A 25,897-nucleotide genomic window follows, 5' to 3' on the forward strand; every position below is an offset into this window, starting at 1 on the left:
ATTTTCTAATGTACTTTAAGAGTCAAACCTCATTTAGATAGTGTAATTAACAATTTAGTCTAGGTCATTGTGGACCAATTTTCAAAGCTCTTTTTGTAGAGAGGAAGAGATATAAGTCAAAGAAGTGTGCTATCAAATTTAGTTGGAACTGCAGGTGATCACTTCGACATGTCAAGGGGTAAACCATGAAAAGCAATAACTAAATTTCAGAATCAGAATAAGATGAAGCCTTCAAAAATATATTTATTCTTAACAATTCTTTGGTGCCCTAAACCAAGTAGATTCTAGGATGTGAGGCATGTACAATTAAGATTATACAGACAAAAAGTTCATAAGTATATTTCTGTTTTATGTACATGACTGGTGGTATTTTCTGAATCTATAAGGAAAGCTGCGATGAAAACCAGATTCCAATAGACACAATTCCAATGGTAACAAGAGCTTGAGCCAGCTCAAATATAACATTTTGTTGCTGCAGTGGAACATTTTGCCAGTCTGTCCGCCTACAAGTATTCAAAATAACTAAATAAGAACAATACAATAAATGGTAGAAAAATCAAACTCAGTTAACAAGAATTGAATTATCATAGGTAACTTATATTTTAAAAAAAAATAGAACTTATGCAATAAGTTCTACTCTAAACCCTAAACTATATTAATTTTCAAAACACTTTTGACCACGCCATTAGATTTATGAGATTTTCCTTTATTTAAATTTCGAATAAATTTTAGATAGGGTATTTATTATTGTTATAATTTTATCTTTTACATTTTATTTTCAGTTATTTAATATAATCTCAACAAATAGAGTTGTTAGTAGATAAGATTTGTTAGGAATTTTAAATTGATTGTAAGCCTATACATATGCATCTTCTTCTAGGAATTTTTATGGTAATTTTAATGATAATTTTCTATCTTCAATTTTAATTTCAATTTGTCTATAAGATCCAATTTTTCTACATTTTTCACAAAATATTCCCAACAGTGGTATCAAGAGTTTGCTTCCTACAAGTTGTGAGGAAAATTTTATTTAACACTAAACATAATGAGGTTGAGTGTTAAATTAAGTAATTTATTGTTCAAACAATTTTTGGTGCAAGGATGTCTGCTTCCACCAATTCACTTGCAATTTTAATGTTTAATGGTGAAAATTATCATATTTGGGCTGTCAAGATGAAATTTGTTTTAAGATCTCAAGTTTTATGGAACATTGTAATTTCTAAAGCTAATCCACCACCATTGAGAGAAAATCCAACCATTGCACAAATCAAAGCTTATAAGCTGGAAAGATAAAGCCATCACTTGTCTGTATGCAGGACTTGCAGATCATATTTTTACTAAAATCATGGATTTAGAAACACCTAAACAGGAGTGGGAAAAGATCCAAGATGAATTTGAAGACAGTAATAGAGTCAAATCTATTAGGCTTCTCACATTGAAGAGAGAATTTGAATTGATGAAGATGAAGGATAATGAATCTGTCAAAGATTATTCTAGCCAAAGATTATTCTAGCCAAAGATTATTCTAGTAGGTTAATGGATGTTGTGAACCATGGTTTCAGAAAGATTTGAAGGCAAGATTTCTGCAATTGAAGAGTCTTGTGATTTGCAAACTCTCACAATTATTAAATTGACCAACGAGCTTAACGCACAAGAGTAAAGAGTCGCGATTAGAAGTGATGAAGTTGTTGAAGCTGCCTTTCGAGCAAAGCACAATAGAAGGAATTTTGGAAATTCATGAACTTTCAATAACAATAAAGGAAAAGTTGAATGTTCTTCGAGAAAAGGAAATTTTTTGCCTTGTTTTCATTGCCAAAGAACCAACCATGTTGAAGAAGATCGTTGGTTTAAAGATAAAACTCTTTTTCACTATAATTTTTGCAATAAAAATGGTCACAGTGAAAAGTATTGCAAATTAAAGAAGAATCAGCCTAAACAACAATTAGAAAAACAAACAAATGTGATTGAAGAAAAAAATGATGACGAAGATGAGTATTTATTTATGACATCTCAAGAACTCAATTCACATTAATTGAATATTTGGCTCATTGACAATGGCTACACTAGTCACATAACTAAATGTTTATCATTTTTTACCCCCATTAACAAATCAATTGAATCGATAGTCAAGATGGGAAATGGTGAAATTGTACAAGTCAATGGAAGAAGAACAATTTTTATATTAACCAAGAAAGGTATGATAATTGTCAAAGATGTTCTTTACATTCCAGAATTGAATCAAAATCTTCTTAGTGTTCCACAAATGCTAAGGAATGGATATGGAGTCTTCTTCAAAGAGAATTATTGTTTTACCATGGATGAACATGATTTAGAGACTGCAAAGATTGAGATGATTAAAAACAATTTTCATTTGAAATTTGATTTAGTTGAAAATCATGATTTTATTGCTAAAATTGATGAGAGTGATGTTTGGCATGGAAGATTTGGTCACATTTTTATGCAAGATGTGTTTGATATGACAAATCCTAGCAAATGGTATTTAAAGATGGGAGGAGTTAAATTAAATGACTATGGTGATGATTTAGGTCAAGAAATTGATGTACAACAACTTGCTAACATGGCTCTTAAGAAATCAAGTTTTGGAGTTCACGAAACTAAAGTTTGTGATGTTTATGGCAAATCTCAAGGAGGAGTATTAGATTTATGAGATTTTTCTTTATTTAAATTTTGAATAAATTTTAGATAGGATATTTATTATTATTACAATTTTAACGTTTATATTTGTTGTCAGTTATTCAATATAATCTCAACAAATAGAGTTGTTAGGAGATGAGATTTGTTAGAAATTTTAAATTAATTGTAAGCCTATACATAGACATATCCTCTTCTATGAAATTTTTATGATAATTTTAATGATAATTTTCACTCTTCAATTTTAATTTCAATTTGTCTGCAAGATCCAATTTTTCTACATTTTCCACAAAATATTTCCAACACACACTTTACTAAACTCTGCCCTATAAAATGCTCGGATGATGCAAAGAATTTCCATAACTAGTTCGTGAATTTTACTATATGCTGGCCCCAGTTTTGTTCTTCACAAAGGCCTGACCAATAATCAGGGTACCAAAGTCTAAATTCATAACTATATGCATGAGAAAAAACGTACCCTAAATCGGCAATTATAATACTGACATTATCCTGTGTACGTCGGTCCTGCAGAGAATGTCATTACATTATATATTAACTAAACTTTGAAGTGTCAATATAATAAGTTCATGATTATAACTGACACGTGATTTGTTATAATTAACTTACCAAAGCGGCTTGTGCAAGTGCTTCACATGCTAGCTGAAATTGAAACAAGAACAAGCAAAATATTATTGTTGCAACTTCTATGGCTTATTGATACTAGTGGAGTGGCCTCAAATATAAGCATTATGCATACCTGAATGTTTCCGTGTTTTCGTAGTTGATCCCTCACTAATGAAACTGCTTCTGAGCTGCAATGGTAGTAAGAATGTGAAATTGATTCTCTGAAGAACCAAAAGAAAAAGAAGGTACAAGAAATTGTTGAAAGGATCATGCAATAGACCTGTTCATGTAATCCCATAAGCCATCGGATGCTAATACTACAAATTCAGCATCTGAGCCAAGAGCTACTTGATAAATATCAGGGTATGCAACAATCAAGTCATTGTTGAGCTGTACACTGTGTCACAAAGGCATCCTTATGTTAAAATTTATAGCTTTATTTTTGATCTGGTCACAGGAAACCATCAACCTACAGCCTCCTTGCGACTAGAACATCCAGAAACTCTTTTTGAGGATCTAACAGGATTTTTATTCGGAACAGTTGGTGGTTATTTAAATTAGAAAATCCTCTCTCACGGTCGAGGCCCCAAGAGTCATTAGAAAAATGTGCCTAGCATATGATGATAAGTTGGTCTTAGATTGCAAATTTATGACGTATATGGCTTAGTCCAAAATAAGGGGCACACAGTCCTTCAGCTTCAAGTCAAAAAGGAAAACGAGGCTTAAAAAAATGTAATTTACATATGGCTCGGTCCAAAATCAGGAGGGTACAATTTTAACATTAGATATAGGTCGTTTGAATGTGACAGTGGAACACAAAGTCCAAAAGTATCATGTTGTCCTCATTGTATTTTGCAGTATCTAGAAACCCACATTGGAGAAAATATAAGGAACAATTATTTAGACACATAACATAACATTACCTACCGAGAAATAAACTTTGCTGACCATCTTCCTTCCTGAACTCCTTTTTGCAGCATCCTTTTCACATGCAAAAGGTAGATAACCTTTAGGAAACACTTCAGTAGTGGTAGACCATTTATAGAAAATTTAGGAGAAATTCCTATACACTAGAAGGAATATGCAGAGATTAAGGACTGTACTCATTCTTCTTTGTTTTGAATCGCATGTCCCCAAATGCACGAGATACAGCAATGTCTCCACAAATTCTACCATTGCTAATCTATAGACAACATATATTTGTGTTACTATTAACCATGAGTTTCATTGAAGTGCATAAAGCTCCCGCCATTCAGGTGGGTAAAAATTCAAAAATTAAGGAAAAAAAAACCACTGCCAGCTCAACATAATTTGAAATTTGGAACTATAAATTGAAACTGGAAAAAAACACTTAACATCAATGAAATTCAAAAGTGACCAATTCCCTATCACCTGATATGCTAGGCTCTTTATTGATGTTTATATGATAGTATTTGACTGTGTTTCCCTTGTGGGAAACAAATTATATTACATGTGGTTTCTCCAACTACAAAACCAATGTACATAAATAGTAAAACTGGGAAAGAGAGAATGTTTATATTCCCATAACACATCGAGTTAGCTCACATCCTAAGTTGTCACAATTTTCACATCAGAACTTTGGTTTTTATTGTATAGAATATCGAGTTACTGACTAGGGATGATGATCAAAAGGTATGTAAAAAAATGAAGGAACAAGGAAAACACACACCCATCCACCTGCTTCTCTGATTCTTTTAATTTCTTCAAGAGAAGTCTTGTTGTTCCCGTATGGACGGTGAGGACTAGTCAGTACTTCTGCTTTCCCAGATCTGCATAGAACCTACAGGAATAAACAAGCTTAAGTAGAAGTCAGGTAATTTTGAAGACATTCAATCTCATAGATACCCTAATTGAAAGATGAATGTCAGAGTGATAGACACTTTGTTGATAATTTTGTAGTATGAATGTATGATGCATAGATACTATACATGCAAGATACATATCTAGATATAAAAATTCATAAAGCGTAATAAATATATAATTGCAATTCAACAAATTTAGATTAAGAACATACTTCATAGACAATATTAAAGGCAAAACAAATATAAATCACTGTCATCATAAACCACTTGCTATTGTGTACAAAGAGGAATACTATCAATGTTATTCCTTCCTTGAACTCATCCATAAATAGGAGGACATTTTCCCTTTTTGGTTCATAAGGAACAATGTTTCTATGTTTATATATTATATATTCTTTTGTATCTCACACAGTTATATTAGATTTTCATAATTTTTTAAAAGATTGAATACTTTAGACGTACATACTGGTGAAATTATCTACGAGTATTGGTATCAGATACATATACTTGAAACAGATGGAAGTATTGGCAATTCAGCGCTTTAATTAAAAGTATGTAAAGAAGTGCGTTTTTTTAAAATCAAAATCTGGAGTCAGATGTATCATCTGGGAACACAATAAGGATAAATAATACATACCACAGATGAGTCACCAATATGTGAAATTAGCAGCTCATCATCTCCAACGAACATGGCAGTTGCTGTAGCACCTGATTCGTCCTCCTCTTCCTTTATTTCAAGCCTTTAAAAATGAAATATTACTTTCTAAACCTCCAACATAATCATACCAAATCTAGAAACCTATGGAAACTATTCAACTAGACACATTTTAATTTTTATGGAGATTATCCGTTGTAGACTAGTGTATTGCCTTACCGTTTTAATAACTTCATATCAGCCTTGAGAAATGCATCCTGTAATGCTCCTTTAATGGCTTTGAAATCTTTCTCAACTAATAGTAATCCACCTTGTAAAGCTTCAACACACTCCTTGTATAGCTCATCCCTGTAGTTGGCACTTGGTACACCAAATCAGCAATTCAGATTGTGTAAAGAATAATAATTCATTTACCAGGACCAATTCAGAATAGAAAGAAATCACATATCCACACAGCAGAAATAACAATGAGTGCAGGAAGGGATACTGACCATATGTTTGGATCGATGGATAGAATGGAGTGTAGAAAAACTAAGAGAGACGAGTAACACTAAAATTGTGGGTGATCGTAGCAACTCACTGTGATTTTTATTGAATAAGAGATGGCCTTTAAATAGCCATTGTACAACGTACTGAATTAACAAGAAGATAATAAAATATCTTATCAAATCAAAACTTACCAAAAAACTATCTTATCTAATCTGAAACCAAATAACTCAAAATCAAATAATTCCAGATAACTAAATCGGATATCCCGGATATCTTGGATATCTCGAATATCTCGGATATCTCGGATATCTCTAGAAATTTAAGATTATCCAACAAAACTCCCCCATAATCTTAAATTTCTCCTTCTTCTTTCATTTCGATGCTTCTTCCACCAGAGCGCGATACTCCTCTGTGTACCATGGCCCCGCGAGCCATGCAACGTCCAGCACCCCCTGCGTCGAGGTGGCCGATGCCTCTTTTGGGACACAAAAATACCCGTTGCTCTTTGGTCCACCTTTAAACCCAGAAAGTACTTCATGATGTCCAAATCGGTCATCACAAACTCCCTCTTCACTTCTTTAAACTCCTCAACTAGCTCAGCTTTACTTCCCATCTCACTCTTCTCAATTGATCCGATCTCCTCATCCGTTGCTTTCTTCCATCTTTCATCAAGTACCACCTCTTCAGATTTTATGTCTTCTGTTCTTGTCAATAGACATACTACATGTAACTCGTCAGTGGAGTTGTAGATGTCTTGCAAGCTCCGAGTTCTAAGTTGCTCAGGTTCATCATCTTCCTCGGAATGCTCATTGGTCCTATCCGAGCTTCTCCCTATTATCTCCGAGTTCTCCCTTTCAGAGTTCGAGCTCCCCGAGGTCGTTTCCGAGTTACTCCAACTCCACTCACTTTCCTCATCTACTTGGACATCTCGGCTTACCAGAATTTTACCTGTAACAGGGTTATACAATTTGTAGGCTTTTGCCTTTTCATCATACCCGATCAAAATGTACTTCTTGCTCCTATCATCAAGCTTCGTTCTGAGCTGAGCTGGAACATGACCGTAAGCAAGGCTTCCAAAGATCCTGAAGTGACGTATACTCGGTTTTTGTCCACTCCATGCTTCTTGAGGTGTCACATCATCCAATTTTGAATGTGGGCACCTGTTCTGTATATATATAGCACACTGTACTGCCTCTGCCCAAAACTTCTCAGGCATATTCTTCCCTTTAAGCATGGTTCGGACCATTTCAAGAATAGTACGATTCTTTCTTTCAGCTACTCCATTTTGTTGTGGTGAATATGGAGCTGTGAGAAGACGCTTTATACCTTGCTCTTCACAGTATTCCATAAACTCTGCCGATGTGAATTCTCCACCTCTGTCCGACCTCAAAGCTTTAATTTGCTTGTTAGTCTCTTTCTCCACCATGACTTTAAACTTCTTAAAAGCTTCAAATGCCTTTGATTTTTCTTGCAAAAAATATACCCAGGTCTTTCGAGAGAAATCATCTATGAAAGAGATGAAATATTTCTTACCACTGAAAGATGCTGGAGAGATTGGTCCACACAAGTCAGTGTGTATCAGCCCAAGTTGCTCCTTCGCTTTGTGCTCGGACGAGCTCGGAAAACTTGTCCTTGTATGCTTTCCAAGTACACACGCTTCACAAAACTTCTTGTCAAACTCAACACCACGTAGTCCATGCACCAACTCCTTCCTTGATAGCTCGGCCAAGCCTCCAAAGTTTAAATGCCCAAAACGAAAATGCCACATCATGGCTTCATCCTTCACGTCCAGCTTCAAGCACTTATTTTGAAGGATGTTCAGCTCCAGTTTATACATCCTATTCTTTTTCATCTCCACTCGGGCTATCAAACGATCATGCTTGTCCTTCAAATAAAGCACTCGATCCTTCATCAGAACCGAGTTTCCTTTCTCCATCATCTGCCCCATGCTTAAGATGTTACTCTTAAGCTCGGGAACGTAGTAGACATTCCTTATTTCTCCAACTCGTCCATCCTTCTGCATAAACTTGATGGTTCCACGCCCTTTTACCGCCACCTTGGAATCATCCCCAAATGACACGAATCCAGCCTTTACCTTGATGAGTTCGTTGAAGAAACTTTCTTCTCCACACATATGATTGCTCGCTCCATTGTCCAAATACCAGACCGAGTTGTTTAGGCAACTTGAATCAAGCTCGGCTTCTGACTTCTCATATGAGCTTGGAGGCTCAATTGTTGATCTCTCGACGCAACTCAAGTTTAGCTGGACCTTGGAGGCACAACTCGGACGTAGCTTGGTCTCCGAGCTCTGCGTCATCATCAAAATTCCTGCTTCCTCGTCCTCTTCTTCTGTGAGAAGATTCTTCCCTTTTTCTTCACTTCGGCTTTTAGCTCGGCAATACTTTGCTATGTGACCGTATTTGCCACAGTTGTAGCAATTTGCCGATCTGCATTCCTTTGCGTAGTGGCCGAGTTTGCCACACTTATAACATTCCACCTCGGACCTTGGCTGACTTCCTTGGCTACGATCACCTCGTCCTTGTCCACCTCCATGGTCACCTCGTCCTCGACCTCGTCCTTGATCACCTCCATGATCACCTCGTCCTTTGCCTCGTCCTCCATGATCACCTCGTCCTTGTCCTCCTGATCTTCGGCCCTGAGTGTTCCGAGTTTCATTCAAATCAAGTTGCGCCTGTAATGCTTGATCAAGAGTATTCTTCATCTTCCTCCTCCTTTGTTCGTGGGCTTCGAGTGACCCAGCGATCTCTTCCACTGAGAGAACTGACAAGTCCTTTGACTCCTCAATTACGCATGCAATACTCTCGAAATCATCTGTTAATGATCTCAAGATTTTCTCCACAATTCTACTTGCTGGCATTGGCTCCCCATTCCTTCCTAGTTGGTTAGCCACCTTCTCCACCCGAGTTATGTACTCGGATACTTGTTCCTTATCCTCCATCTTCAAACTCTCAAACTCTCCTCGGAGAGTTTGAAGTCGAATCTGTCTGACACGGTGGTTACCTCTGTGCGCAACCTCTAAGATTTTCCATGCTTCCTTTGAAGATGCAGCGTTTGCAATCTTCTCGAAACCTGACTCATCCACGGCATTGTACAAAAAATACAAAGTTGATTTGTCCTTCACTCGTGTCTTTTCCAATGCGGCAATCTGAGCCACAGATTGGTCTTCGTCCTCCTCGGGTTCTTGGAACCCCTTCTCCACTATGTCCCATAGACTTTGGGAACCCAACAGGGTCTTCATTTGTAAACACCAATTATCATAATTGGTTTTCTTTGACAGTTGTGGTACGGTCATTCCATTCACAACCTTTGCCATTACTCTCTCTTTCTTCTCTCTTCCCCCTTCACAGGCGCACACTGTTTTCCTCTCACACTCGGCACTCAGAGCATATAGCTCTGATACCAATTTGTAGAAAAACTAAGAGAGACGAGTAACACTAAAATTGTGGGTGATCGTAGCAACTCACTGTGATTTTTATTGAATAAGAGATGGCCTTTAAATAGCCATTGTACAACGTACTGAATTAACAAGAAGATAATAAAATATCTTATCAAATCAAAACTTACCAAAAAACTATCTTATCTAATCTGAAACCAAATAACTCAAAATCAAATAATTCCAGATAACTAAATCGGATATCCCGGATATCTTGGATATCTCGAATATCTCGGATATCTCGGATATCTCTAGAAATTTAAGATTATCCAACATGGAGTAGAATGAAATGGAATATATTAGGTGCCATTGTTTGAATTGTTTAAAATAACATGGAATGAAGCAGAACTAAATAGAATACATTTCTTCTCATTCAAATCAATTCCCATTTTTCCCCCTCTGATTTCAAAGGTTATGAATTGGAACCATTCTTTTTATTCCCTCCCATTTCATCATAAAATTATTCCAAATATAATAGTAGTAACTTAATTCCACTTCATTTCAATTCACTCCATTCTGTTCCACCTATGCGACTCCATTAGACAGACTGACCGCTCACTCCCCAAATTCATTATCACGAAAATTAACTAGAAACCTAAGCAAGTAATTACTGTAATGAAAATGCTAGCTAGTGTACTTAGGTCACCAGTTAAGAAATCATAAGTGAACAACTTTTTTATTGGAAAGTGTGAAGTGTACTTCTCTTGATTTTCAATATACCTTCCCAATATAAAATCTTTACTTTTGGTTCCTTTACTAAGGCACTCGATAGCAATACCTTTATCTTAAAAGACAAAACTTAGATATAGTATCATGTTAGTGTTGTTATCTAATCAGAATTAGAGTTTCATTTTGGTATTATATGCAACTAAAGATTGTATAAATGTAAATGCATATTTCTGATTACCTAAGTTTTGTCCTACCTTAAACTATCCATCTAATATTCACATCTACATACCCCATTAGGGCAGTATAAATGGATATAACATGGGGAAGTAAACAAGCAAAAAGGCATTAAACAAAGCACAACATACATGACATGAGATAAGATAAGATCCCATAGGAAGAAAAGACCTGAGGAACTCGACCGAAGAAAAGCCTCCATGGCCATCAAAGACAGCTGCAAAAGAGAAGCCTTGAAGGCCAGCGGGTCTCACAATAATATCATCTTCCATCTCTTCACGGAGACCCTGCAAGGCTATGGACCCCCATCTTATGCCGGGCACCTCAGTCAAAGACGACGATGGGGCATCAATGGCTATGGCAGAACAGCACCCACTTCTGCTTGTGATGGCAAAAACATTTCTCGGTGTGTTCTTGGAGATGGAGCGGCCATGAAGCTTACTCAAGAGGAATCGTTGTATCTGAGGGCTTGACAAGGCCATGATGCAGTGAGTGAGTGAAGAATGGAAGCAGAAGGTGAGAGATGTTATAGATAAGTGAGTTAATAGAAGCCTCTAACTGCATTAACGGATTGGATTCTCTGATGGGGTTAGATTCTCTACAACCTTGTAGACATTATTAACCTTGAAACAAATGGGCCCTCCCCACAAACTGAGGTGGCAAAACAGGAACCTGAAACGTGATGGTCCTGGACCCACTGGCTTTGTATTTTACCAGGAGCATGTAACTCAAGGATGTTACTTTGTCAAACTAGAAAACCTTAACTCTTTTTTTCTACAAAATACGCGGTTGTAGTTCAGGTGAGATAAACAAGCTAGCTGGCAAGGCATTTGAATCCGAGACTAAACTACGATGACCATTTATGAGGCGCAAAAATATTACTGCACGCTAGTAACATGATCTTATGTTGGATATAAAGATAAAGATCGTTCATTTGTTTAACCTCCGGAAATGGAAGAAATCTACATACTACTACCGATTTTAATTAGTATTTTAGCATTTAAAATATAAAAATACGTTTTTATTTTATGGAATTAAAATTTATAATAAAAACTATTATATATATGTACTAAAAGTTTATAATAAATTATTTATATTATGATATAAAATCATTTTTAATTATTGCTATTTCTTAAAATATTAAAATTTAATATATAAATAACAAAATGATATACTAAAAGTGATAAGAGATTAAGAAAAATCTCTGATTAAAGAAAATAGTTAAAAACACTATCATGTAAGAAAATTATTCTAATTTATATAGATTAAATAGTATTTAATGAGTGTAAAATATTAATGTATTGTTTGAAGTATTCTTATTTAATTTAGTAAGATGTAAATGTGATTTTCTTATGCCAAGATTTTAATACACTAACATATGTATTGTTAATGTTCTTCAATAAAAAATAAATAAAAAAAAAACTATTTCAATAGTATGTATTCATATTCAATAAAATCTTTTATTACACATATTATTAAGATAATAATTTAATTCTGCTTGAAAAATAGTAACACAAATGGCACCAATGATAGTGTATTTAAATTTTATCCTTTTTTTCATCCATAAGAAATTAAGAATCAAACTCAATACCGTTGAGTTTACAATAATTCACCCTTTGATATGTAAATGTGAGTTATTGTTTGATTGTAAATGCACTATTTCTCGTAGAGATTAGATATAGATATTTTAAATAGGAGCATGCATGAAAAAACTAATGAAATCTGAAAATATAGTTATCATTACAGAGTACCACTTCTTTGTAAAATAAAAAAGAAAGAGTATCACTTCATCTCGGAATCATACTGGGGGGCATAGGTTTTGAAAGCTGTTTTTCCTTTCTCTTTTCTCAGGTCAGCAAAGTTTAACTGTGAAAACAAATGCAATGCTAGTCATAATGCATCTTCAACATCATTAGAATCTTTGCAATGAGTAGGAAGAAAAACCCTTTAATTTGATTTTATTTTCGGTTTGAATATGGCTTTCATTTGCATACATACAAACAACACCAGCAAATTTAGACGGAAATCAATAAGAAGCAAAGATGTAGGATTTTGTCTCTAGTTTAAGATGCCAGCATAACATGTATTTTTTCTGGACTTATTATGTAAATTCTTCTCTCAAATAATGAGGCCCGGGCTTGAAGTGATCGGGCTCATAATATGCCTCTGGCCGGTAAATTCCAGTATCATTCATTCGGTTGCTCAAAACATGAAGAATGGCCTTCTTCTCACCTCCATACTCATCCCTGTTGCTCTCAACATAAGAATTCGCCTCAGCTGCTATCTCATTCACGAAATCAAACCGATTATCTTCTGATAACAACAGCCTCTCTATGTCCATTGTCAATAGCTTTCCCTGTTCCCTTATAATCCTTACCTGCTCCTCCATGAAAGGAACCCGCTCCATTTTTGGAAGCATATATTCATCCTTTTTTATCTGTAACAAAATGAGTTTTGCTTAAACATTCAGGTTAATAACACATGATATTAGAGTCATGCCAATGACATGAATCACATGTACTATAATGCACAAGCTTAGCAATTATGTTTCTGAATTTATTTGTCAAATTAATTAGAAAAGAAGAAACAAAAGCAGAAGCCACATCCTGTGAGTGTAGATTTGTCCTTGACTATCAGCTTTGAAATACTGAATAACTTATGTCTAAAGACAAAAAGAAAAAAAAAATCAAAGAATCTTTATGTTCACCCTTTCATTGTGTTGTGTGTATCAAGATTGAGAGAAGATGAGTATCTATTGAGACTAATTTACCAAATATTGCGAGATGTGCAATAAAATTGTGATACGAAGAAGCAAAGACATGAAATGAATTGAATTTATCTCAGGAGATGAGCAAAAAAGCCTTTTGCAAATAGTCATATTCTTCAATAGTAACAGATATTGTAAAAGTCATACCATCTATACTTGGAAGTTGGAACCCCATGAAGGTGTCATGTGCAACACGTAAACACCTAGATTGCTAATTCTGTTTCATTTTCCCAGTCTACTTTCAAATCCTAGAATCCAATAAATAAGTCTTTGAAAAATATAATACCATCAAGTTCTTTAAACACAACCCTTCCATCAAACTTACAAAGTTCAGAATGCTTCAACTAAAACCCTTCTTTTCTAGCAAAAGAACAACCATGGGTAAATGATAAGTAGGAAATACCCATCTCCTGACTCATCAAGTTGCACTTAAAAGCAAAACCTCATCCAGTTGAGGCTGATGCCCAAGAGAACTAAAAATACAAACTCACCTCACTCTAAAACCCGAACTAACCCTTCAAGCCAAATAAACTCAAACACCTAACTATTACTTTGCATAACAATAGTCCCACAACTAGCACTTTACATCTAGAAAAAAACTTTCTAAACTGGGCTACAAGCACAACAACACAAGCAAACACCTTAATGTTTATTTGTTTTAACTTGGGAATTTAGACAAACATGTAAGAGGCAAGCGTAAAAGGCAATAACTGTTAGAAAAAGAAAATGGGGACCAAGGATACCAATTTTCTTCGCCTCCAGACGCGTCGTCCACGACTCTCCTTTCGCATTTGGGGCATCATCTTGCAAAAAGAGTGAACGCAAAAACAAGTTTAGTTGGGGACAAACGAAAGATTCAAAAATTTCGAATCTTTTCTACCTGTGAGCTAACCCAGAGGCCTGAATTTCCAACTCTTAACTCCATCTTCTGCATGAAAATTATTTAATAATATGGTTGGAACTTGAAGTCAATTTCAGAAAATATATATTTGAAAGAAAATAAATCAAATTAAATTTTACTTTGGGCATTTGCGTGGAAAAGGAAAAAAGAGATTACAGGTGAAACTGAAGAGAGAGTAAAAGAGTTGATGCGGATAGCCATGACTGAGTGTTCACCTACTCTCTGCTGTTCGCCTTATCTATATCAATAAAATCGTATATTATTAAGCAGATAATTAGATAACACCCATATAATTTTTATTAATTATTATATATCAAAAAATAAAATTTTAAATTTTTATTATTAAATTTTATATTAATTCAAGTTAATTTAATATTTTATACTTTATTTATATAGATTAAAATCAACATACTATATATTTTAAAATATATTAAAATATAAATAATTTAATTATTTTTAAATTATTATTTAATTTTAATAAAATTTAATATAAATATATAACGTAATATAAATTTATAATTTAACAATTAAATTGATAAAATTTACATTAAATATAAAATTATTTAATGATATAATAATTATTAAAGGTTATATCAATATTATTTGATATCTTCTCAATTATTATAATTTTTTTTTGTTGATTAATCACTTCTTTTTTCTATTACCCAAAAGATTTATTAATACTTTTATATAAGTAAAAAATAATAATATTTATTGTCTTAAATATAAATAAAATTTTCTTTATTTAATATTATTATTTTAAAATACTTCTTTAATTAATTAAATTATATTTTTAATATATTCTTTTGATATTAAATTTCGAGTAATGATAATTTAAATAAATAAGTTACTTTTTATATAGAATTGACAAAATTAAATAATATAAACAATCTTTTTTAATTAATGTGAATTGAATTTTTGTTGTTTATATTCACCAAAGAAAGTAATGAGGTCTCTTTCCTAATTACTAAAGTAATTATGACATTTTTTTTAAATAAATTCTAAACCATGGGTTTAAATAAGTTAAAAAAATATAATTTTTTAGTACAGACAAGATATAAATACTTGTGATCATCCTCTTCTCTCAATTTTTCTTGTGTAAAAAATAAAGTTTTCATAAAATTATAGGTGATGGCTATGGTGGGAGACTAACAAATGCCTCTCACTGTGCGAAAGAATTTTTGTTATCATTAAATATATTGGTTTTAAAATGAGAGATTAAGATTTTTTTTTTTGTCTTTCTTGTTTTGTCTTAGTTGCTCTTCCCATGTCTCTCTTTTGTCATCTATGATTCTTCTCCTTTGATTTCATTCAAAGAATTTGTTGCGACTGTCAATCCCCTTTTTAGACAGTGTCACCAACAAAAAATTCACTACCATATCAATATTACAAAACCAACAAAATAACCCCAAAAACATAAACTCTAAAAACAATTTCTTCTCAATCTACCTTTTTGAACGCTGACTACAATAATTCCAACCCCTTTCTCTCTCACTCCAAAGGTGGCATGTTCACTTGGAACCCAACATCGAAGATCTAAAACATTACATTATACAAGGACAAGGATTGTGTCAAATAGTGGTGTTATGATGGTGGCTTGGAATGAGAACCAAGCACCTCTCGCGAGGAATATAATGGTAGAGAAAGTTGTTTGATTTTTCTCACTTGCAAAAACACAAGTTGGTTTGTATATATGATGATTATGGACAAATGTTGTCGATGCTAGAGTAAGGTGTGAGAGTAGGGTGAAGATGTTGTAGTTGGTGAGGAAAGAGAGTATGTTTGATGAAAATTTGGTGGAGAGAGAAGGTGACATCAAGGGTAAATTAGAAAAGGAAAAAAAAAGTAAAAAGGAAAAAAAGAAAAATAATTTCAGCCATTGATTTAAATCTATCAAATCTAAAGGATAAAAGCAACTTTCTTACGGTAGGAGACAAAATAAGTCTCCCACCCTAGCCTGGACCAAAACTACAATTCATTTATAAGATGATACCTTTATTCATCTTGTTGAAGTTGTACAATTTTTAAACTAGCTTTGTTTGGGTGTTTCAGGGGGTATATTGGATTAGGATTTTAAAGGACTTTTTTAGTTAAAAAAAATTCTACGGATTTTAAAAGACTTTGCAGAATTTTCATGACTTTTAAGATTTTGCAGGATTCTACAAGACTTAAAATCAGGATTTTAATGGATTCTGCAAGACTTTTAAATCAGGAGGGATTTTGTAAAATTTTCGTGGATTTTTGACATTTGATAAGATTTCAAAAAAAATTTCACACTCAAATTTAAAAAGAGTCAAAGACAAAAATAATAAAAAATAATAATGTCTAGATAAATAATAATAATAATAATTCAACATAATATCTTATCCTCTTAAATAGCATTCACCCACATATTCATAGCTATACTAGTACTCCAAGCATTAGCGTCTTTTCGCTCTTGCTCCTGGGTTTGAATAATAGGTTTAAAAGTATGATCTCATTAACCGGTAACGTTGAAGATGAAGATTCATCCACCGCTTCAATTGGAAATTTATCAAAACGACATTCTTTACGTAGAAAGTTATGTAGTGTTGCACATACTAACACAAGTTCTACTTGTGTCTTAAATAAAAATGGAGGTGCTGACTTGAAAATTGTGAACCTTGATTTAAAAATACCAAATATTTTCTCGATCACATTCCTTAAAGACATGACGAAGATTGAACAATTCTTTCTCATTTTCAGGGTCATTACCCTGACCTGCAAAATTTAATTTTGTAGATGATATCTTACACCTCGAAATAAAGCTAAAAATTGGTGTTGATTGGGAAATCCACAATCCACCAAAAAAATATTTACCTAATTACATATGCAATATATATAATATTAGTATAATAATAATAATAATAATAATTATTATTATTATTTAAAGAATAAGCATTTAGATATATAGAATATATATATATATATTATTTTAGTTATATATTATATGATAATTTTTAACGATATTTATAAATGTAAATTATTCTAACAAATATTTTAAAAATATTTATTATTTTAAAAAATAAGCTAATGAAGACATAAATCCTAAATCCTAAAAAATTAGATATTGCAATGTCTTATGTTAATTTTATTTTTTTAAAATATAAAAAAGTCCTAATTTCACAATATAAAAATAAAAATAAAAATTCATAGTAAAAAAAATAAAATAATTATTGAGTCGTAAAAGGAGAGGGATAAGAGTAACAAACTTAAGGGAAGCAGAGAAATCACAGTTTTTATGCTGAGAGGGTTCTTCCTCCAACTAAGATCCATTTTCATCTCATTCTACTCAGAGAAACCCTAACAAATTCATCTTATATATATATATATATTGTAGAGATTATGATATCAATTTCATCTTTCACCTTTTTCTTTTCTTGACGTGTGTGATAAAAAAAATTACCACTTAAAAGTTGAAATTTTAAGCATTTTTTTGTGTTATATAAAGGAACAAATTCAACTACATAGAATAAAATAAAGCAAGTCAATTAAAGAGAACGAACAGAAAAATAGAACAAATCAATGACACTATCATTTACATATCGGAGTTTTAAAAAATAGGGGAATGGGATGAGAACAGTACTACAATATTATATACGAGCAATGAACAATAGTGCAGTATTATTAGCAGAGAAAAAATGGAGAAGACAGGAACATAGGAAAACAAAGATGAAAAACTCACTTGAAAATTCTCGAAAAGTCACTTCAAACAATCCTTCAAAATCCGATGGATTTAGATGAGATTGTTTTATGAATTTGGTATTTATAGATAACACTAGAAAGTCCTTCAAAATCCCTCTCACATAACAATCCTTTAAAATCTTTATATTTTTGAATACCAATGAATTGTTTTTAAGTTGTAAAAAATCTCAAATGAATACCAATAGATTTTAATGGACTCTTTAAAAAATCTTGAAAATCTATATTGAATACCACTGGATTGTTTTTAAGTGACATAAAATCCTGATTGAATACCAATGGATTTTTTTACTCAAAAAAAGTCTTTTAAAATCCTACAAAATCCTAAACCAATACACCCCCCTTAATGTGTTTTCCAAAAAATATTTGTGAAAATATTTTAAAAATACAACTTAACCTCTCTTGTATTTTATATGCATTTGTAAACAGTTTTAGCGTAGCCTATAATTTTACATTTAAAACTAATTGTGTTGTGAGCATATTTGGATTAATGAAATAAATATTTAGATAAAATTTCAACTAATTTACTTATATGTTATCTCAAGGCCAAAAACATGACAAGGTAAAGATTTTTTTTTTTTTTATCTCCTTTCTTTTTTATTGGAATTGAATTTGGTACAAATAAATTTAGAGCAACTCATGTTACTTGCTTAATTAACTAAGCTAAACCTTTTTAGTAGAATTTTTTTTTATCTCTTTAAAATATAAAATTATGGAAATAATAATGAGAAAATCTAATTCATCATTGTAATGCATTTTTTTCCTTCTATTTTTCTTATTTCTAACCTTCAAATATTATGAAGTGTTGAATTTTCTTTTTTAAGAGATCAGAAATTTCAACTAATGAGTGAATATGTGTAAAAGACACTTTGATACTTATGTTAATAGTGATTTCGACTAACTAAAGATTTATCTTAAATCCTTATCTACTATAATGACATTAGTTATATTTATAAAAGCTTAAAATATTTTAGATTATCTGCATATTTCAAGGGTAATAATAATTTGTATTGGTGTAGTGAGAAGATAACTTTGCTCTAACTCAAGGTATGGTATATTGCTACATAAGTGAATCCTACCAATCCTAAGTTTAGACATAAACATGTAATTTTATAATTTGAAGCTAAGTTTTGAGTAAAAGCTCATTATGTTGATTGTGTTATAAACTCAATCAATATCAAATTCTTATTTTTGATTTAATTTTACATGATTTTATTCATGATTTGCATGTATTCTTCATGGTTACACACCATTCATAAACATAATAATAACATGAATTCACACTATAATAACGATTTATATCTATTAATTAAATTGCTCAAATTTTAAATTTTAAATTTAGAAATAAAATAAATCATGTTAAGAGAGAAACATTTATTCTCGTGTATTTAACCAAATCATAATTTTTAACAAAGATTAATCATCATTTTTATATGTAAATACGTCATACTAATATCGTAATTACTCATAAAATAAGTAAATGACTACAACTTTAATATATAGATACATAATTTATGAAATAAAATAATTTTAAATGAAGTACAAAACTATAGAAAATATAAGAGTAAATTAAAAAATCAACTAACATATAAAAAAAAACCATTTTTAAATAAAACAATTTTTTTTATAAATATCACTCACACAATATTTCAAAGTTAATAATTAAAGATTAATATGTATTTAAAAAATTTCACTTTCGTTGACTAAATATTATTTTAATACAAAAAAATTAAACGTGAAAACATTTTGTGTCATATCCTTACTACTCTTTTAATTCCACCATAAACACATTTCAATTTTGATGTTAAACAAAGTTTAATAGAGTAATACATAACAATTTCACCACTAAAATAAACATATTTTTTATAATAAAGATCTCTAAATCCATCCTTACCATTATTTGTGATTAGTAAGTATTAATTAAGCTCTTGATAAATATAAAAACATTTAAAATTAATTAATTAATGTATTTATCTAGAGCCGTTGGAGGTTTGACTGTCGAGTTGAGTGGCAGCGATAGCATAGCTCGCGAGAAGCGACCACTGCGCATATATATATATATATATATATATTTAAAAATATTAATTTAATTTAAATATTATATGATTTACTATTACATGTCATTAGGATATATATAATATAATAAAAAACAAAATAAAGCAGTAACTCACTTGGTTCACGTTGCTGCTCAAGTTTGCAAAGGAAAGATACTCCGAACTTGTTTCTAGGGTTTCCAATGGCGATTGCAGAAACAAGTCAACAAAAATTCTATAATCCCAATCCCAATCCTAATCCCTTCAAAACAATGCAAACTGGATTCTGTTGATTCACGCTGCTGCGGATAAGCGCAGCCAGAACAAATTTTAATTTCATTTTTTCGCTTTCGAACTCCATGGAAAGGTCTAGATCTAAGAGAAACTACTACTATGACCAAGACTATGATTCCGAGACCGTCGCCAGGACCAGGCCGCGCTATAACCACCACTACAGCGCCGCCAGCCACCGCCACCGCGGCGGCGCCGCCCGCCACGCCAAGACGCAGGACTCGCCGCTGACGGTGACCACCAGCTACCGCATTCTCTGCCACGACATGAAGGCCGGCGGCGTCATTGGCAAGTCCGGCAGCATTATAAAGTCCATTCGCCAGCACACCGGCGCGTGGATCAACGTGCACGAGCTCATGCCCGGAGACGAGGAGCGGATCATCGAGATTTCGGACACGCGCCGCCGCGACCCCGATGGGAGAATGCCGTCCTTCTCGCCGGCGCAGGAGGCGCTGCTGCTGATCCACGACCGGATTCTCGAGAGCGACGCCGCCTTTGGGGTGCCGGAGGAGGAGGAGGACTACGGCGGAAGGGGTGGCGGCGGCGGCGGCGGTGGGAGCGGCCGCGTGGCCACGAGGCTGGTGGTGTCGAGAATGCACGTGGGGTGTTTGTTGGGGAAAGGAGGGAAGATTATTGAACAAATGAGGATGGAAACCAAGACGCAAATTAGGATACTCCCTAGAGATCACAACCTTCCTCGTTGTGTTTCCATGTCTGAAGAGATTGTTCAGGTGCCTCAATCAGCATAAACAATAAGCTTGGAACTCTTTTTCATCTCATTCTTAAATTGCATGCATGATGTGCTCTGATGACTAAACGAAACAAACGAAACCCCCCCTTTCATTAATTTTGCTCACCATCGGTTTGGACTGTGAGGGAGCAAGTTACTCTGCTTCTCTTTTGGAGGATACTAATTAAAATTACAGAACCGAACCGAAGATATTAATGCCCCTTTTCACGTTTCACTTTTCTCTTTGCTTCTTTCTCTCATAAACTAATGTGATAAAGCCTCCATTTTAACTGATTTTGGCTACGCCGTGAGCGGCATTTGAAGCTCTCCAATACTTTTGAGCTGGAATGGAGGAAAGATGTTCGGGTTCGAAGCTATTTCGATGTTGGATCATTGGATTTGTGCTGCATTATCCATGTTTTTTAAGAAATCTGCTTTTGATTTTGTGGTGGATCTGGATCATGTGCTTCTTTGATGATCTGGTTGAACTTGGCTAGATCGAGTATGTAATTGTTGATTGATTTTTGCTTCAATTTAATCTGGTAATTGAGACAGGAAGCAGACAGTAACATGCTTATTTGAGGATAACATCTCTGACCTTATCCTTTTTATTGAGTTTAAAACCATACTGAAAAAACTGGATATGTGTTGTGCTGCTTGGCCATTCTAAAGATCTGATGTGATTCATCTGGAAATTTACTCGTTTACAGTATATATGAACTGGAGTCTGAAGGCTGATAATTAAATGATATTCTGTGCAGGTTGTAGGTGATGTAAATGCTGTAAAGAATGCTCTACTAATTATATCATCACGGTTGAGGGAGAGCCAGCACCGTGACCGTGGTCATTTTCATGGACGTGTACATTCGCCGGAGCGTTTATTTTCTCCTGAGGATGATTATATCCCTCACGTGACTAGTGGATCTCGTAGATCCTCTGTGGATGGGGCCTCTTTTGGGTCTCGGGCATCTACAGCAAATTCCAGAAACAATAACCACCCCTCATTAAGTTATGCAATGGAGCCTGGGGCTGCTCCTGTTGCTGATGATGCACAGGGCTTCTATGGGGAGGAACTTGTTTTCCGTGTACTTTGTCCAGTTGAGAAAGTTGATCGTATTATTGGGGAAACAGATGGAATTGTAGAGTTCCTTCAGAATGAAGTTGGGGTAGATGTTAAGGTCACTGAACCTGTTGGTGGTTCGGATGAACAGATAATTATTGTTACTTCGGAGGAGGTACATTCCTTTTCTTATTTTTTCTGTTTCTCTGCCTGATGTGTTGTGAGTAAGTATAGTATAACTAATGCATATTCTTTTAGGTCACTAGTTCAGGTTGCTAGTGTTCTTGGGAGACTACATTCCCTGCTTAACTTCAACTTTTTATCAGTGCATTTAATACGTTTTTCACTTACATATAATATATGTCGCATATTTGAAGTTATAACCATTACTATTTTGTATCTCAAGGGTCCTGATGATGAGCTGTTCCCAGCTCAGGAAGCTTTGTTACATATACAAACTCGCATTGCCGATCTTGTTCTGGATAAGGACAATACTATAACCACCAGGCTTGTTATCCCATCTAGTGAGATTGAATGCTTAGATGGAAAAGATGCTTCACTTTTGGAAATAAGGAGGTTGACTGGTGCTAATATTCAAATTTTACCTAGAGATGATCTACCTCTCTGTCTTGCAAAAACTGATGAACTGGTACAGGTTTGTCATTTGACTTATAACTTGCCAATATATTCTATTCGATTCCTTTGATAAATGTAGCCTGTAAGAATTACTGATAAATGTTGAGCTTTATAATGATGATAGATCTTACTCCTCAAAGCATCATACTTGTTGCACATGTACTACATTAGACACTAATTTTACAAACTAAAGAATGTATAGTTTCCATTGGCTTTTGTTATTAAAAACTTTAAATAAATGGTAGACTATTAAAAGGATCCAAATGAGAGTGAGTCTAGAGAAAATGATAGGGTTATTACCCTATGACCCAGAGGTCACGGGTTCAAGTATTGTAAACAGCCTATTCACTTGTGGGTAAGTAAGTGGATATTTAACCTCCCCAGATCCCCCATTAGGTGGGAGCCTCATGCACTGTGGTATAGAGAGGATCCAAAATCCTACCTTCCACAAGGTTTAAAACGAAGACCCAGATGCTAGATATTTAAATTCTGCTTTCTACATTCCTCAATTGTTTTTTTTTTTTTTTTTATTGCCATTACAGATTGTGGGAGAGATTAAAGCAGCCCGAGATGCTGTTGTTGAGGTAACATCAAGATTAAGAAGTTACCTGTACAGGGATTTCTTTCAAAGGGACACAGTGCCACCACCAGCTCCCTTACCTGGTGTGGATGCATCTTCTTCCAATAATGTAGTTCCAGTTACTGAAACTCCCACAACCTATCAAAATGTGCAAACTGTTGCAGCAGCCATTCCGTCAAAGGTATTCTTTGATGCAATGAGAAATGCCATATTATCTTTCAATATTGCCTTTATTTATGGTTATTTAAATGATTGGCATTTAGGAGATTTATTAGCCATATTTAATATATGTTTCTTGTCTTCTCTGAAAATAACTTTTAAGCATAGGAGATAGAAAAAAAAAAGATGCATGATTTTGCCAAGATATGGAGAACATTTTTCATGAGTAGTAATGTGGTATACTCTTTCTTCATTTGGGATGGGTTGAGGTTCTGTCTCCTGTTGTATATTTTCTATTTTCTTGTTTATTGAGTTAAGCTGTATCTTAACAAAAAAAAAAAAAGAGGAATTTGGCTGGTACCATTGATATATACCAATTCATATTATATGAAACCATATATTATTATTATCCAATGACAAAGTGCTTTTTTTTTAAAATTTTTTTTATTTAAGTAAGCTATATTTTTCAGTGGCTATTTTAAGTATAGTTTACTATATCAGGTGTTCTCATATGGAACAAATATATCATCTTATTTTTGCTAAAGCATGTTATATGAAACCATTAGTTACTATCCTAGTGTTTTAAAGAGTGTGTCGTCTGCACTCCTCTCTAATAGAGAATATTGTTCTTTGTTAGAAGAAAAAAATGATTTTTTTTTCTCCTGGCAGGAAGTTGGAGGATCTGGCACTGAGACAGGAAAGCCAAAAGAAAGTGACCGCCGCGATGATGTGCTTAGTAGTTTAAATAGGTAACTGGTCCTTGCTTCATTTCATAACAGGATGTTTTATTCTAGTATGGAATGACATGACAATATCTCATCCTTCTCATCTGTAGCTTTAGGTGTTACTTCTGTATGCTTTTTCCTTTCTCCCTCCCCATTAATAATGATTTATGTTCCTGCCTTCTGGTTAGGATTGCTGTGCCTCTTGTCACGAGGAGTACACTTGAAGTTGTTATACCAGAGTATGCAGTACCAAAGCTTACGGCAAAATCCAAAAAGCTTGCCCAAATAAGTGAGGTGTGTAATTAGATTTTTTAGTCCCTTAAATATTTGAGTTGTAAAGTGGTAGGAAAGGCATTCTTGTAACAGGTAGTTGGAACCTTTTAGTCCTTGTTTACTTTTATCTTCCCTCTGTCCTTCCTCTCTTCCCCAAACCCAATCTGTGAGCAGTTGAATTACTCTTAGAACAGGAAAGATAGAATTTTTTTTTTAAATGATATGAATTGTTCTGTGTTGCTTGACTTCTGGGTTGTATCTAGATCATACTAAATGTATTTTTTCCTTTTGTTATAGCTTCAAGAATAAAAAAAAAATTACTCAATAACTTCCCAATATTTTTTGGATTTAGATTGAGATTCAAGAAATTATTATCATTGTGTTACTACTTTTACTTTCAATAGAAAGCCATTTAATTTGACTTGCATTTTTATGGGAACAGTTATCAGGAGCCAATGTAACCCTTGTAGAGGGTAAAGAAGATGTGTCACAGAAGACTATTCAGATATCTGGTACTCCAGAGCAGGCTGAGAGAGCCCAGAGCTTGCTCCAAGGATTTATTTTGAGCAGTAAGTCCTCTCTCGATGCGTCAAAACGTGACTATTATTATTCTCATGAATGCATTTGTTGTTGTCTTGTTTCTTAAAGAGTAAACAGCCCTGTTTCTAAATTGAAAATTTGAAACGATGTTTATTTTTGTTTTAACAGCACAAGAAGATGGCCCTTAAGTTACTGCCCGAGACATTTTGTTCCTTGCACTGATTAGTTTTCCATATGTTTACAAGATTGTGGTGGCCAATAGAAATTTTCATTGTGAAAGAAGCATCTCACTGTAAATATTGTACTAAGAGAGAGCTTCTTTGTTAGTTTTGTTAGTAATTTAGCAAGTGCATGAGAGCAATTGTTAGCTACCCTGGATGGTGTTTTTTTCTAGTTTATCACATTTGTTAATCTCTGAGTAAGAAATCAAAAGGTTTTACTCAAGCCTGAAAAGGGGAGGGTCTTTCTCCCTCAATCATGCGGTTTCCATTATACACAGTTCTCTACCTCACTCATTAGCACAAGTCTGAACTCAGAGATGCATGCTTGATTTGAAGTTAAATATTAATGAAGATGCTTACTAAAATCAGCACGTGAGTGATGTCGTATTTGTTGAAAGATAAAAATTAAAAACTAGGATGATTATTTTGTAGTTTCATTTTTCAAAAGATATACTATTTGTTTTTCATTGACAACGTGAGATACTTGCACATAAGTGGCAAGTAGTTTGTTTTTAGGTTTGCATATTAAAAGAGCCCGAACTTGTGTGTATATCTATCTACCTAAACTTCAATTTTAACAGAGAAACTACTTTAACCTGCGTGGTTAGAGTTGAGTTCATATTTTTCTTACTTTTCTAAGTCTGGGTCGCAGATGTGATGC

General features: G+C 33.6%; 3 protein-coding genes across 5 annotated transcripts; 1 reads left to right on the forward strand and 2 right to left on the reverse strand.

The window, feature by feature from the left end:
- Positions 1 to 218: 218 nt before the first annotated feature.
- TAP38 (thylakoid-associated phosphatase 38) lies at positions 219 to 11,181 on the reverse strand. 2 transcript variants are annotated; one of them, XM_020366799.3, is made up of 11 exons: positions 10,772 to 11,181; positions 5,974 to 6,114; positions 5,737 to 5,839; positions 4,967 to 5,077; positions 4,380 to 4,459; positions 4,204 to 4,257; positions 3,557 to 3,673; positions 3,410 to 3,464; positions 3,280 to 3,312; positions 3,131 to 3,177; positions 219 to 503 (listed from the first exon to the last, which is right to left on the reverse strand). In XM_020366799.3, the coding sequence occupies exons 1-11, from the start codon at positions 11,080 to 11,082 to the stop codon at positions 380 to 382; spliced, it is 1,176 nt and encodes a 391-aa protein (XP_020222388.1). In that variant the 5' UTR covers positions 11,083 to 11,181; the 3' UTR covers positions 219 to 379. The 2 variants fall into 2 exon arrangements, with proteins under 2 accessions (XP_020222388.1, XP_020222389.1); XM_020366800.3 differs by having other exon boundaries at positions 5,974 to 6,102; positions 10,772 to 11,180.
- Positions 11,182 to 12,531: 1,350 nt separating this feature from the next.
- Positions 12,532 to 14,530, reverse strand: PTAC7 (plastid transcriptionally active7). 2 transcript variants are annotated; one of them, XM_020367125.3, is made up of 4 exons: positions 14,425 to 14,530; positions 14,248 to 14,295; positions 14,111 to 14,170; positions 12,532 to 13,037 (listed from the first exon to the last, which is right to left on the reverse strand). In XM_020367125.3, exons 1-4 carry the CDS (start codon positions 14,467 to 14,469, stop codon positions 12,702 to 12,704), a joined length of 489 nt encoding a protein of 162 aa, XP_020222714.1. In that variant the 5' UTR covers positions 14,470 to 14,530; the 3' UTR covers positions 12,532 to 12,701. The 2 variants fall into 2 exon arrangements, with proteins under 2 accessions (XP_020222714.1, XP_020222715.1); XM_020367126.3 differs by having other exon boundaries at positions 14,388 to 14,495.
- Positions 14,531 to 20,139: 5,609 nt separating this feature from the next.
- On the forward strand, positions 20,140 to 25,507 carry RCF3 (RNA-binding KH domain-containing protein). Its single transcript, XM_020367046.3, has 8 exons — positions 20,140 to 21,043; positions 21,804 to 22,277; positions 22,509 to 22,757; positions 23,281 to 23,499; positions 24,147 to 24,226; positions 24,391 to 24,496; positions 24,918 to 25,044; positions 25,184 to 25,507. The coding sequence occupies exons 1-8, from the start codon at positions 20,381 to 20,383 to the stop codon at positions 25,201 to 25,203; spliced, it is 1,938 nt and encodes a 645-aa protein (XP_020222635.1). The 5' UTR covers positions 20,140 to 20,380; the 3' UTR covers positions 25,204 to 25,507.
- The last annotated feature ends 390 nt before the right edge of the window (positions 25,508 to 25,897 follow it).

Source organism: Cajanus cajan, chromosome 6 (assembly GCF_000230855.2).
Source record: "Cajanus cajan strain Asha chromosome 6, NIPB_CcT2T_4, whole genome shotgun sequence".
In the NCBI taxonomy this organism is placed as follows: Eukaryota; Viridiplantae; Streptophyta; class Magnoliopsida; order Fabales; family Fabaceae; genus Cajanus; species Cajanus cajan.